This window comes from Neovison vison, chromosome 12, assembly GCF_020171115.1.
Source record: "Neovison vison isolate M4711 chromosome 12, ASM_NN_V1, whole genome shotgun sequence".
In the NCBI taxonomy this organism is placed as follows: Eukaryota; Metazoa; Chordata; class Mammalia; order Carnivora; family Mustelidae; genus Neogale; species Neogale vison.
The window spans coordinates 29,056,564-29,071,928 of NC_058102.1; the positions used below are offsets into that span (position 1 = coordinate 29,056,564).

The 15,365-nt window shown below is 36.5% G+C and overlaps 1 protein-coding gene across 1 annotated transcript in view; it reads left to right on the forward strand.

Annotated features, from left to right (window-relative positions):
• The first annotated feature begins 2,466 nt into the window (after nucleotides 1-2,466).
• Nucleotides 2,467-15,365, forward strand: part of EPYC (epiphycan) — a 34,412-nt gene continuing 21,513 nt past the window's right edge. Inside the window, exon 1 of the mRNA XM_044227590.1 lies at nucleotides 2,467-2,631. Within this exon, the coding sequence (XP_044083525.1) occupies nucleotides 2,467-2,631 (165 nt within the window). The remainder of the gene's footprint in view (nucleotides 2,632-15,365) is intronic.

The window sequence follows — 15,365 nt, forward strand, 5'->3', positions numbered from 1 at the left end:
ACTCCGTGCCATTTCACCAAGTAGGAGCCAAAGGTAAGTTTTTACACTTGCTTTCTTCTTGGGTCAGAGACTTTTTTTCTACTATAATAACCTTTTAAAAAATAATTCAGTTTGCTTTAATATCTCATGGTGAACATTGATGCAATGGATTGGGTTTAAGTTTACTCTTAAATATTTATGTAATTCTTGGAAAATCCAAAATTTTGAATTAGCTCAGGAATTAATAGCTGACAGTAAAATAGTTGATCTTAATAGGAGAGATGCCAATAAAATTACAGTAGTTTCCAATATATTCCTTAAAGCAAGTGCCCTGACTTAGATCATGTTTCTTGCCAGGATAACCAGGCACTATTGATCAGTATTGGTTGACATATTAGGCAAAAGAAGAAAAGGGGGAGATTTCAGGTGTTTAAATATATACTGATGAGCATATGGGAATTGGGCATTTGGAGTGTCTTTTTAAGGTCTATAGTTTAAGGTTTTATATAAGCATAATTTGCAAGATCTCATGACATGGTGTGAAATGCACAATAAATTCAGTCTCAATAAAGACTCTAAGTTAAATACTAGTATAGTTACTTGACGGAAGAAACATCCTTTTAAAACTGAACATAGAGAAGTGTTCTTCATAGTTCCAGGCTTTGCACAGACTTTCTTACTGCTGATAGCTCTAGGTGTTCTGCACCATGCAAGTAAACTCGAAGAACGTAGACACTTCTAATCAAATACAGAGTATGAAGTGAGAAAAATAACCAGCCAGTGCCTAATTTCTCTGAACAATTACAGTGGCCAGAAATGGAGAAGGAAAATATTCTTTCAAGGTTAGTACTGGTCCCTCTGAATGCCTCCCACTTGAAAAGGGAAGAATCGTTCCTGAAAGATTTGTAAATCACACCATTTGATTAAACAGGACTTTGTTGGTGACTGCGTCCAACAGTTCCAAATCCCCAATCCTGCAAAGATCCTTGCAAAGGCAGGTAAAATAGAGGCTTCGTTTATCCAGTGTGAATTAAAAAAAAAAAAAAAATGATTCGAAGAAAGCATAGGAGGGAATAAAAAGGAGCTCCTTGTCCTGCTTCTCATTCTCAGAGGGATTTCATATCCCTCTGCCTAAACCTGCTTCATAAAGACTTTCTTTCAAGTAACTGAAGGTCGGTTTGTCTGTCAGTGCTTTCAAGTTTAAAAGTAATATTTATCATGAATTCCCTTTTACGTGTATGCATAGGTACAAACAGCAGAGGTTCTGTTCTTGAAGTAGACTTAAGAAGTGTATCCAAAATACAAAACCTTTAAAATTAGACATATTTGATAAAAAGTTTTATAAAGACTTTGCTTCCTCAATAAATGACCACCAAGTAACGTTTTTGATAGACCCAACTTATATGTTTAAAATTAAATAGGAGTTTTTTTTCTAAAGTAAAATGTATTCAAAGGAGTATATACAGAACAAAAATAATTAAAATTATAAATGTTAAACATCTATTATATATATATATACACATGTATAACATATCCTACATGTTATAAATATAATTAAAATAATAATATTTTGATTGAATCCTACCCAAAAGCAGGATGTGATCATGGAAAATACGAATCATGCTTAACAAAGAATTACAAAACAAGAAACTTTTTAATCTTATGTGTGTGGAAATCTTCCTCTAAGGAAATCTTGCCAAATGATATCTTTAAGACATAAATTCTTATTGATTCTGAGTTTAAAGCTTAGATGGCTACTAAGAATTGAAAGAAAACACTAAGGACTAAAGGAAAAATAGTTTTCTTTTCTGCTCCATTTAGTTAAGAATAACTTTTGAAAAGTATTGCATGAAATGTTAATGTGTACATATATTAAGTTATGTATGTATATATTAATGATACCCAGAGGCAACAAGGAAGTAAAAGGGGGGGGAAACTCTTTCATTCTTTTGTCTGGAAAAATCCATAAGCTTGAATGTGCAAGAAAATAGTTACGAGTCCTAGTTAGGTCACTAGCCAACCCTGTTTTGGTTTCCTCTTCTGTAAAATGGAGTAACAGTTATAGTCCTCCTCCTCTTCCTTCTCCTCCTCCTCCTCCTCCTTCCTACTCCCAGAGTTGATGAAAGAAACTTAATGCTTAGTGAAAGGTAAAACTCTGATGCAGAAGCTTTTCTGAATAACTGCATGGCAATATTTCCACATCCCGTTTTCTGTGTTTCTCTATGAAGTAAACTCAATTTCACTGTAATTACACAATCTACTGTAATAACGTGGATGGGTTTGTAATTAATTTGAACATCAGTATCAATAGTCTTCAGAATCCATACAATTTCCTGTGTTATGTTTACAAATGATCCGTGTCAGGAGAGATACCGGCTTGGGTCCCATGGCATTGACTTTGATTTATCATGCCTATTTAGTGATAAGTATTCATAAGTTATCATCAATTAAATATTTATACCTTTTTTGATTAGGAAAGCTTGAAAAATGAAAATGTTGGCAAGATTCATTCTGGGACTTGTCATCTTTGATGCTGCTGGGACCGCTCCAACTCTGGAACCCATCAACTATGACTCAGAAACATATGACACTGTCTTGGAGGACCTGGATAATTTATACAACTATGAAAACATACCTATTGGTGAAGCTGAGGTAACGAATTCCTCTCATTCTTGAGACTTCTAGAAGCATGAGTATGGGGAATTACTGAGATGCGTTCCTTTCAAAGAGATTCTTGGTTGTGTATCAGTAGATATGTTCTATCTTAATAATTTTATATGAACCTTTCCTTTGAAATGTGTTCAGTCTGCTGGAGGTTAACATGGGGACACACTTTTTCTTTCTCAAAGTTCACTTCATTTCCTTTATATCTTCTCACAAAATTAAAGCAACGACAATGAAAGAGTTTCTATCATGTTAGGTCAAGAGAAAATAGAAGGAAAAAGGAGTCAGTAAGGAAGAGTGGAAATAATACACATGCAATGATGAGGAAGTTGGGAAAGTTTGGGGCAAAGGAAAAAGATGTGAGGTTAGAATAAGTTGGAAGAAAATTAAAAGAATGCAAAGAATGGACAATGATTTGGACCACTGTATTCCAAGAGTGACTGTGCTTTCCGAAATGACTGATTATCTCTCAGCAGTAATGTAGGCACTGGCAAGGTTACAGCCCTTTACATAAATCTGATATGACATGTTTCTAATTAAATGTTAGACTTTTACATAACTAAAGGATACAGACTAATTTTTCTGAATCAGAAAACAAACAGACCTTGAAATGTTGGAGTGTAATTAATGTACAACACTGACAAAAACTAATTAAGAAGAAATCAACCAAAAGGGAAATTACATCACCTATACAGGATCATAACATATTTTGGCCAGTCACTCAAGTGTAAATCTTCTTAGAATAATTACTTTTGATAACTAGGAAAAGAAAATATTTAGACAAAATCATGTATTTAATGGTACTGAGCTATATCTTTCTTAAGAGATAAATGCTCTCATTATTGTTTATTGTGAGAGCATTGCCTGATGAAATTCAAGAATCAAATTTGTACAATACAATAGTTTTCACATCTTCTCCCTTTTCCTTTCCATCCCCCTCTCTTTGGGCTTCCATCTTCCCCCACTTCCCATCCCCCTCCTTCTCTTTCTCCTTCTCTTTCTCTTTCCCTCGTTTCAGTCAAGTTTTAGGTTATCAGAAGACCATTTTTCTTCTTCAAAATTTTGACTTTATTTTCCAAGTCTGTATTCACTGTTTGATTCAGTTTGCTATATGTCTTCGGTTATGTTAAAAGCATTTTCTGTGGAGTTTATGGTCATTAACACCAGTCTTGCTGTACGTGGTCTCTGCATCTCCAATCTAATCATCAGTGGAGAGTATAAGGAGAAGCTTTTTCAGTGTTTAACTCATCTGCCATAAATATTAATAAAAAAAAGAAAGACTGCATATGTATGGGCCATTATCTACTGAACTAAATATTGTAATTTAAATTTACTTTGTCTTGCTCCCAAAAGATATTTTATGGGATCAAGAGCTTTGGTGAGTACCAAAAGTAAATCCTCTGTTTTTAGCAGGCCTGGGGAGAAGACTCTAGGGAGAGCTCAAGGCTGCCCTAGACAATATCTTGAAGGAGAGGAGCTTTATATGCAGACTTCTTTAAAGCCATCCCTTGCTGTCAGAACCCCTTTTTACTGCATATTCTCATGAGATTCTGAAGTTCCTTCTGACATCAAAAAATTTAAGCTGAAAATTTTAATCTATATAAAGATGATTTGGTATATAACCCTTCCTCGGTATTTGCTTATTCTGAAAGAGCAACCCTTTATGTAAGGTACCAAATATGTGGCATTGTATCCCCTTACCTCATTCAAACATCCTTAATTTTCATACTAGCCTAGGCAAACTCAGCATCCTTAACAACTGAGGGCTCCAGAGAGCTACTAAATAATCTCTTGTTGCTGATGCAAATAGGTAAGCCATCCCTGATTTAATCATCTGTTGTGAGGAGTCATCATCAGAAAACCAGTTTATAGACACATGATATACATGTGTACTTATACATATACCTGTTCTATAATGAAAACATAATACATGTGAAAGCAAACTATGCATATTTTTTAACTTTACCCAGTTGATCCAGTACCAAAAGTCAATCAGCCAACCCACTCATCCACTGCCTATGAAACAATAAAAAAAAATACAGAAACAAACAAAAGATAATACATAAAAAGAGATGAAGAACAAAATTTAGAACATCATCTCAGATCTTAACAAATCATTCATGTAAACTGCTTTACAAAAAAAGAATATGCAATTCTTTATAGAAAGATGTGAAATAAAGCCAATAGACCTAGTCAGGTGAGTGGATTCTAGAATACATTTACTCATGATAGGAGTTTCTTCAATTTAGTTTTGGATGTTCAGATTCTGGCAACTCCCCATAACCTTATTTGTCTCATCTTTATAAATTAAGACCAATTGTTCTATATGCTCTTGTTCCTATGTGATATTCTTTGTATGAATGCTGGTAACACAACCATCTAGGGTTCAGTTGATGAAAAAATTCATGGTAAACAAAGCACATGGAGAGTGGTGGGATCAGGTTCTTTAGTTATTGTTCTTTTTTTTTTTTTTTTTTAAAGATTTTATTTATTTATTTGAGAGAGAGAGAGACAATGAGAGAGAGCATGAGCGAGGAGAAGGTCAGAGAGCGAAGCAGACTCCCCATGGAGCTGGGAGCCCGATGTGGGACTCGATCCCGGGACTCCAGGATCACGCCCTGAGCCGAAGGCAGTCGTCCAACCAACTGAGCCACCCAGGCGTCCCTTTAGTTATTGTTCTTAATACCAAGTATGGGTCTGCCTATCTTAGCCTAGAATTTATTTATCATCTATAGAAAAGGTAACCTTGTATTTTAAAATTGCAAATTTATAGAATAACTGAATATTGCTTCTGAAATATATGCCAGTTTCTTTCTTTCAAATTGTAAGACTTGGCATCATAACTCAATATAGTAGACCCTCTAGAATTTGAATGATTAATCCTTAAACTCTATGTATGTGTGTGTGTGTGTGTGTATGACTATGAGGCAAGTAGAATTCTAAGATCTCCCCTAAATGACCCATCCACTGGTCTTTTCATGGCCTCTATAATTCTTAACATCATCGATATATTGGGATATCACTTCTATAATTAGGTTATTTTAAATGGCACAACTGAAATTTTAAAAGGGGAATTATCTTGGTTGTCTTGACCTACACTTCTACTCCCTTTAAAACAGTATCTTGAGGTTGGGACCAAATTATGAAGCATGAGAGAAATTCAAGGCAAGAGAAATGATCTGTTGCTGGCTTGAGGGTTTTGGAAGAGAGGGGAGTGGGAGGTTGGGTAAGCTTGGTGGTGGGTATTATGGAGGGCACGTATTGCATGGAGCACTGGGTGTGGTGCATAAACAATGAATTCTGGGACACTGAAAAGAAATTTAAAAAATAAATAAAAATAAAAATAAATTAAAACATTAAAATAAAAATGGATGGGTCCACATAACAAAGAATGCAGGAAGTCTCTAAATTTTGAGAGAAGCTGATAGCCAGTGAGTATATGGAAACCACAGCACTGTAGATACCAAGAACTCAAAGCTCCATATGAGATCACAGCCCTGGCCATTAACCTTGATTTTGGCCTTGTGAGACTCTGAGCAGAGAACTCAGTCAGGCCATCCCTGGACCCACAGGCACTGTCAATTAAAAATGAGTCTAGTTTTAAGCTGCTAAATGTATGACAATTTGTCATGCTACTATAGATAAGTAGGGTGCCTGGGTGGCTCAGTGGGTTAAGCCTCTGCCTTCGGCTCAGGTCATGATCCCAGGGTCCTGGGATGGAGCCCTGCATCTGATGGCTCTCTTCTCAGCAGGGAACCTGATTCCCTTCCTCTCTCTCTACCTGCCTCTCGGCCTCCTTGTGATCTCTGTCTGTCAAATAAATAAAATCTTAAAAAAAAAGAAAAAAGAAAACTAATACTATATGCAATAATGTAATTTTTTTTTCTGAAAACCAAATTTGACTTATGCTGCTGCAAGGTTTGCATTTATGAATCCAGTGATTTAGCTAGCAGCGAGCCCAGGCACCCTCCCCCGGAGTTAGTATCTCAACAGAGCTTTGTTGATTTCTACTGGTGATAGAATATTCATATCCTCCCTGGTGATAGGAAAGCATCGTGGAAGAATTTCTGGTTTTGAAGACCTTAGGCAGTAACAGTACTCCAGACTGCTGATTTAGGTGATTTCTGATCATTTAGAATACCCAGGATCGGCTGGATTCTATGTTAGGAGCAGATTGTAGGCCCAGCAAATCCGTCATGGTGCTTTATGCTACCCAGCAGATAATGAATGCATTTGCTAGTACAACATAACATTTTTGCAGTTTTTTACTTAGCTTTTATTTTACTTTAATGGTATTAGTAAGAACTGGATATAAGCCTTAAGACCAAAATACGAACTTTTTGCTTTCCGATGAATATTAGTTATGCTTGGTTGAGCACTTATTACATGCTGAGTACTATTTTAGGCCTATCATGTGCAGTATCTCATTTTTGTCAACAAAACTTGAAAGTGCTATTATTATTTTCATTGAACAGGTGAGAATATTGATATAAAGAGCAGGTAACTTGCCTAAGATTATAGTTATTAATGACATATAATTGCATTATCTTCTCATATCAAAAAACAATTCCTAGCAGGTTAATAAAAAAACTACATTATCCTCCCTCTGTTTTCTACCATTTTCCAAATTGTCCTTTTAATCTGATATTTGTTTTAGTTGAACTGAATGCTTGTGTTCCCACATTGCTAAAAGAGAGAGAAAGCATTGTTCTATGGGTGAATAATGTAAACTGGAAGTCCCCTGTATAGACAGTTTCCTTATGTAATTACTGTAAGAGAGAATGGCTTATGCCTAACTATTTCAAAGAATAACTGTAGATACGCATCCTCCAACATGTTATATCTATGTTGTGGGCTGGCTATCTATCTATCTACCCTATCTAATCTCTATGTAGATGTGGATATATTTGGTGGCTTGGAATTCAGGGAAACGTTTAACTATTTGCCTTATAGATTTCATCTGAACACAGTTCAAAATTTGGTATTCTCTGATTGACTTAAATTGAGACTGTGTTTTTGACTAAAGCAAGCATGTGGTGCTTCCATTTCCATCATAGAGTCTTGCAGTTACTGGTTTTTTTCATTTCTCTTAGGTCTAAGATAAACACTGGCCCTGCCCACGAGTTGTTTCTTTTGCCCAGAAAAGTACTCAGTAGCTATATTAATATTCATGGAGGATAGGAACTACCATTCCTGCAGTAAGTTCTCTTTGGCTCCATCTAATCAGACGATCCTGTCTTTTTTTTTTTTTTTAAGATATTTATTTATTTATTTGACAGACAGAACTCACAAGCAGGCAGAGAGACAGTGGGGGAGAGAGAGAGAAGCAGGTTCCCTGCTGAGCAGAGAGCCCGATGTGGGGCTCAAACTCAGGACCCTGAGATCATGACCTGAGCTGAAGACAGAGGCTTAACCCACTGAGCCCCCCAGGTGCCCCCAGACTGATCCTGTCTTATACTACCTTACTTTAGCTTTATATAATTACTTTCACTTAATCTTCAATAGACGCCAGGAATGTTATATATAAACAGAGCCCTGTGGAGACTTCATTTTGTTTAATGTGAGACAGTACAAAGGGCATTTACAATGATGGCATACAATGCTCTTCAGGAGGATGTAGAGTAGAAATTTCTCTCAGGCCTCAGTGTCCAAGTGGATTGTAAATTTTGAGGAAGTTTTTTATTCTGGGGGCTCTACATCTTATAACTAATTATGCTTGCCATTTTGCTCAGAAATCTGGGCAAACTTTTTGCCTTACTCTTCTCTCATTTTATTTATTTATTTATTTATTTATTAAGATTTATTTATTTGAGAGAGAGAGAAAGAATGAGTGGGGAAGGGGTGGAGGGAGAGAATCTTCAAGCAGACTCCCCACTGAGCCAGGAGCCCGAGGCAGGCTTCTATCTCAGGACCCATGAGATCATGACCTGAGCTGAAACCAAGAGTTGGTTGCTTACCTGACTGACCCACCCAGGCACCATTCCTTTTTTTTATATTACTTTCTTTCTTCACTTTTACTTTCTAATCATCCTAATGCCCTCGTAGAGATTGAAGCATTACCACAATGCTTTTAGAACTGCTGTATATTTTCATAAATAAATAACAATAACAAGTAATAAATGGATATCAGTAGTAATTGACCAATAGGAAGTTTTTTTAATAAGAGATGGTTTCCTTGATCTTACTCTCCATTGATCTTAAAATTAGCTCATTGGTTTTTTTTGCTCTTTCATTAAGAGAACAAGTAGCTAAGTTGTTTTAAATCATCTTTATGAGAAAAACCTCTATTGAAACAAATTCATTAAGCTTCAAAAATAGCTTTCAGAGATGAAGAACAGGTAAGATTCATCAAAGGAATGAAAATTAAATTTAGTGAGATTGTAGAAATGGACAAAAACTCAATGAAGGGAGTTCATCCAGTAACAGTTGAACAATGGTTTCTTTTCAGTTTCCATCATGCTTATATGGTGCCATGTAAATAGTTTTAGAATAAATGTTGATGTCCCGTAATACTAGAAAGTGCTTAAGGAGAATCAAGTTAATTTGGGGCCACTTACAGAATGAATGTCCACTGTACATAATGATATATAAGATGTATTTTTAATTAGGTTATCTAAGTATGATAGATTGTCATAGCACTTTGGTCATGCTGACATGTAGCTAATTTAAAAAACCATCTCTGTATTTTCTGAACAAAAAGTAATCAGATTAGTAATAGTTCTACTATTTATTTCTTCTGGTGATGAAGGCATGGGATACTTTTATCCTTATATTTGAAGTGACGTCTCGCTTTGACCAGTTTATACATTTTAAAGTTTCAAACTTATGGTTTGCATATAAAACACTTTTTATTGGAAGAAGTAACTTAAACTCGACTCGAGTTAAATGTTCTTTTCAGGACTTGGCAACAAATAAAAGCTTATCTTCCTCTTCACTCTCCCTCTTCACCAAAGACACTCTGGAGGAAGGGAGGGAAGAATTTTACTATGAGCTTTTAATATGGTTGTCTGATTGACTTACCATATGCTTCTTTTAAAAACAGTGTTAAACTGTTTGAATGTTATTTTAAAACTATTGGAAATTTCTGAAAACATATACACTCATATAGGCTCATCAGGAAACAAAAGAACATTGGTGGTCTTTATCAGTGACTTGTTTGTATTTGTATTATACTTTATTTATGAGAACACAAACATAAGTTAATTCTCATAACTTCCCCTTGAAATGATAAATTATCCTATTATTATTATTATTATTATTAAGATCAACTAAGGATCAGAATTTTGCCCAAGGTTATTCAGCTAGTAAGTTTCAGAGTAAAATTTAAACCAGATTGTTTTAATGCCAAACCAGAGAGACTTTGGCATTAAAATATTTCATTATTTTCTTTCTCTTTAATATTCACTTCTTTTAGCTGTGCCCAATATTGAGCTTTCTTTCCTCTGAAATTAAGTAATTTGATTGTTAGGAATCAAAAATGCAAGAATTTTCAAGTGATGATAATTAACACAGTATCTAAGCATCTGTCTTGGCTGTCAAAGTATTTAAGGGAGTGAGAGGTAAGACAATCCTTCCGAACTGAAAGCTACTTTGTGAGAAGTATGGGGATTGGACAATCTTTGCCGAACACATTTCTTCCTCACCCATTTTCAAGATAAAATAGAAAATAAGAAACAGCTTTCATTGCCAGTCTTCGTGGTCACATTCTTTGAGATAATTATATGGATCGCTTAAATCAATTTGAGCCTAGTGCTCAATGTTTAGAGCGAAATTCCATTGCACTTAACATATCCACATCCCAGTCTATGAAACCCTTAAGAATATATCTTTAGTAACCAGGCTGAATATTTCCCAGAGCCTTTTAACACCTTCAGAAGCCAAATGTTGACATGATGGTAACGACAAGGAATAGCTTCAAGATTTATTATCAACTGTGTGGGACAATTTTGGAAAAAGAGAAATTTAAAATTCCATTCTGTTTAACAAACCCCTTAGTCTGGGTTACAGTGAAAATCCAAATAACATTCTGGATTTCCATTTTTTTTTTTTTTAAGAAGACACACCTATAATTTAAATATTATCTGCTGAAGGCGTGGGGTTCCTGGTTAGGAAGTGACTGACACAGTGAGCATCCAATCCAAGTGAATATATTGGTGAGGACCTGTTTCCCACCCTGACTTTGCCGGGGCATTTAAACTATGAAACCACCCACTACAAAGCATAATGAAGGAAACCACCGACTTCGGGTGTTTCTCATGTATACACCTGTTTCACCCTTAAGAGGCAGTTTGAGTGACTGGGTTCTGGAGTCAGACTCCCTGCGTGTGAGTCCCAGGCCTGAACGCCAACTGTACAGCCTTGGAAAATCATACAACCCTTCTGAGCTTCAGCCTCCTGTTTATACGCTACTTTATGAGCATGAGGTAAGATACACTTGTTAACTGCTTACCTTAGAGCTTGGTCATGGTAAGTGTTTCATAAATGTGAGTAGCTCTATCATCAAATGACTCCTTCAGTCAATATTGACAAAGACTGATCCACCATATAGTAGTCAGGGAACCCTTCATGGAAGGGACGGGATTTCAGCTGGAACTAAGGCTCACTGCACCAGGCATGAGTTCACTTCAGATCTGCCTCCCAGTCTTTTGCTGAGAGCCAAGAATTGGGCCAAGTAGATCACACCAGCTCTTCTCTCTCCTTCAGTACCTCCCAGTCTACCCATCTTATAAATATGTGTCTTCAACACAATAGAGGAAGTGAAAATAGATATATATATACACACACACACACATATATATACACACACACACATATACATACATACAGATCTGTAGTTATCTAGCGAGACATAAGTCTTCTATGAATTCTGTCACAAAATATATATGCTGAGAAATTATTTCTCCAAATCTGTTCTCAGTTTCAGCCCTGACAGCAAATCTGAGACGTGTTACTTTACTTGTGTGTTTACCACACCAGCAGTATTTAAGGCTGCTTACATGAACAAAAGTTACAATGTGTACAGCAATAGATATATACATATATATATATACACACACACAGTAAATATAAATGTAGATATAGATAAAATGTAATCTGTACGCATCAGTATCACCTCATAAAATAATTTCTAAAACTCTATAATACAGTGTATATTGTATTATGTTCTCCACAATATCACATCCTGTATTATATATTGTTAATTATGTATTATTTTACATTATGGCATAAAAATATAAATAAAGAAGGTGCAGCAAATACAGAAAACAAGAGTTGTGAACATAATATGAAACCAGGAGGCAGGTATGTATATAAAAATGCATATTATTTTGTCTTATAACACATATAGATACATATAATACTGATTTTTTTCTGGGCAGTAGGTGTTAGATTTCAAGGGACCCCATAAAAACTCCTCCTAATGCATTGCCTAACTTCAGACCCAGTTGAGTAACAGAAACGAGACTCAGACAAATAGAGTTCAAAATATCTCCTTTACTACTGATAAAGGCTAGGTTGAAATTTACAATTTAGGTATGAAGCCATTATGAGCATCCTAATATAAAATTCCAGAAGTAAATATGCCATCAGTCTGAGGCAACGGAGGTTAACCACAGTTCTCAGATGAGTGTCTGATCCAGTAAATCTTAGTGCATGGAGGGATAAAATCAGATTTCTTGACAGGCAGGAAATCCCCCCCCAAAAAAGGAGGTTGACCGACTCAAGCCCACCCACCAATTATCCCAGTCTTTCTTCCTTAGGAAGAGTGAGTAAAGGGATCAACAGAGAACGCAACCCCCTCTAAGATGGCGACTTTTAATCTGTTAAGCTTAACTATGAAGTTCAATATAGCTCTTCCCTTCAACAGAAAACATCCCGGTTTTAGGACAGTCATGCTCCCACCTTTATGAGACATACCCCCATGCCAACCAGCACTCTTAGGCGTGCTCTGACAGAATGTAGATTTTGCTCTTAGAAGCTCTAAATGGATCTGAGGTCATCAATAAATTTATCTTAAAGGCCTTCCTATACCTGAGATTGGCATTTTATCCTCAGTTCTGTATTCTACCTCAAATTATATCAAGCCACATTAATAATAGAGCTTACGAAAGACTCTGAAAGGAAAATAAATGCTAAGTAAATATACTCAAAAAAAAAAACCACATAAAGATAACACAAACATAAAGATAAAAACATAGAGATACATACATAAAAACATAGAGAAACATAAAGATAACACATAAATTCCCCTACTTCTATGAGGTTTTTGAGAAAAAATAAAAGCCTACAGATTAACCTCTCCTGCATGTTAAAATCTGAACTTGTTTAAATCCAAAGAGATTATAGTACAAAATCAGAATTGCTTGACTTTGATTTGAAAACCCAAAGAATAGACAGTCCAAAACCTCCTTTTCCCAATTCTTCTTGCTTTCTCTTCATCTTGCCTGGGTAAGACTGGACTCTCTCAGTTACGAAGACATGAGTGGATTCTTTGAGATACACGTGTAGTTCCCTTCAGTGGTTTGAGCAGCACTGAACTAGGAAATACCCCCTAGTATAAGGACTCTTAGAGTAGCATATGGGATAGTCCTATTTTCAGAATGTTTTTCAAACATATGATGGCAGCCAGCCTGGTCACCAGGTCAATCAGAAGTTTCCTCCTCTTTTTGCATACTCAACACAAAGCCTTTGAAGGCCTATTTTCCTGGAAACCCTGGGTTTTTGGCACCTGATGCTCCTTGTGTATTCTCTGAGGTGACAGATGATCTTGTAAGCAAGAATTTTCAGCTCATGGGGTTCTTCAGCCTGAAAGCTATGCCAGTGGCTTCTCCTTGGTTTCCTGCTCTGGAATCCAAGAAATCTACCTCCCAGGGAGCTTTCCCTTCTTCCCCATTTTTTCCCCCAGCAAGAGCATCAACTTCAGCAGATTCTTAAACCGAAGCTGTCATGAATGTTTGTGAAGCTTTGGCCCCTGGGAGCTTAGTATAAAACAATCCTACCACATTGTCATCAAGACTTTACTAACCTTTCAAAGTTCCAGGGCTTAATTAGCATTTCTGTCTTCTACATCCTACTCAAGGGAGTACATTTCCTCTCTAGTGTGGTGGTTCTCAGCTTTGCCCGCATATCTGAATCATCTCTAGAGTTTTTAGAATTCCTAATGCCTTGGCCACACCTCAAACTATTGAGATCATATCTCTCAGGATGGGCCCAGATCAGGTGTTTGACTTCCCTCAGCTCTTCTTTTAGCTGCTATTTTTTTCTGAATTATTTTAATCTGCCTTTAATTTGGTCAACATACTTAGTGCCCAAGACTGTGTGCTAGATGTATGCCTTCTCATTTCTCTTTCTGGTGTAGACTTTTTTTTTCTAACATAGTCCTGTAGATTTTGTCTTGTGGCATCTAACACAAGAATAGATTTAAAAAATAAATAAATAAGGACATCAGGGGGTTCAGTTGGTTAAGTGGCTGACTCCTGATTTCTGCTCAGTCACAACCTCATCAATGATGAGATCAAGCCTGAGCTGTCTCCTTGCTCAGCAAGGAGTCGGCTTGAGATTTTCCCTCTTTGAGGCTTTCCCCACTCACACTCACTCTCTCTCAGATAAATAAATCAATCTTTTAAAAAATTAGTAAACTAAGTACACCTGGGTGGCTCAGTCTGTTAAGCATCCAACTCTTAATTTCAGCTCAGTTCATGATCTCAGAGTCCTGGGATTGAACCTCTGCACTGGGCATAAATCTGCTTGGGATTCTCACTCTCCCTCTCTCCCCGCCCCTCCCCCCTCTCTAAAATAAATAAACAGCTTAGCGAAATAAGTCAAGCGGAGAAAGACAACTATCATATGATCTCCCTGATATGAGGGAGTGGTGATGCAACATGGGGGCTTAAGTGGGTAGGAGAAGAATCTATGAAACAAGATGGGATAGGGAGGGAAACAAACCATAAGTGACTCTTAATCTCACGAAACAAACTGTGGGTTGCTGGGGGGAGGGGTGTTGGGAGAAGGGGGGTAGGGTTATGGACATTGGGGAGGGTATGTGCTTTTGGGTAAATTGGAAGGGGAGATGAACCATGAGAGACTATGGACTCTGAAAAACAATCTGAGGGGTTTGAAGTGGCGGGGGGGTGGGAGGTTGGGGTACCAGGTGGTGGGTATTATAGAGGGCACAGCTTTCATGGAGCACTGGGTGTGGTGAAAAAATAATGAATACTGTTTTTCTGAAAATAAATAAATTGGAAAAAAAAAGAATTTAAAAAAAATAAAAATAAAAAAAATACTGATGAAATTAAAAAAAAATCCTTAAAAAAAAATTAAAGGCTAGTAAATTATAAATCTTCTAGAAGTAACATTGTTCAAAAATCTTTTAGAATTCTTTGTAGTTTTGAGTTGGGTAATCCTATCCTGGACATGTTCTCCCATCACACTAATAATATCTAACTCAAGGTTGAAATTGACCTGTTATTTTCCTGCCTAACTCTCCTTTAATAAGCCTTTCACTGGATCTTCCAGTGACAAGTTCTGGTTAATCTTGTCTTTAGTCTGCCAGGAATAGACAGACTTAACCTGTGTTTGTTAACGTCCACACACATAGGCATGGAAATAGTGCAAGGGTTATTGCTTGGTAATGTCACGCATCAAGTTGTACAATCACTGGCTTTTGATGTCAATGCAGCCAATATGAGATGCGGCTAGATGAGAGCTAAAGGATAACCACTGTG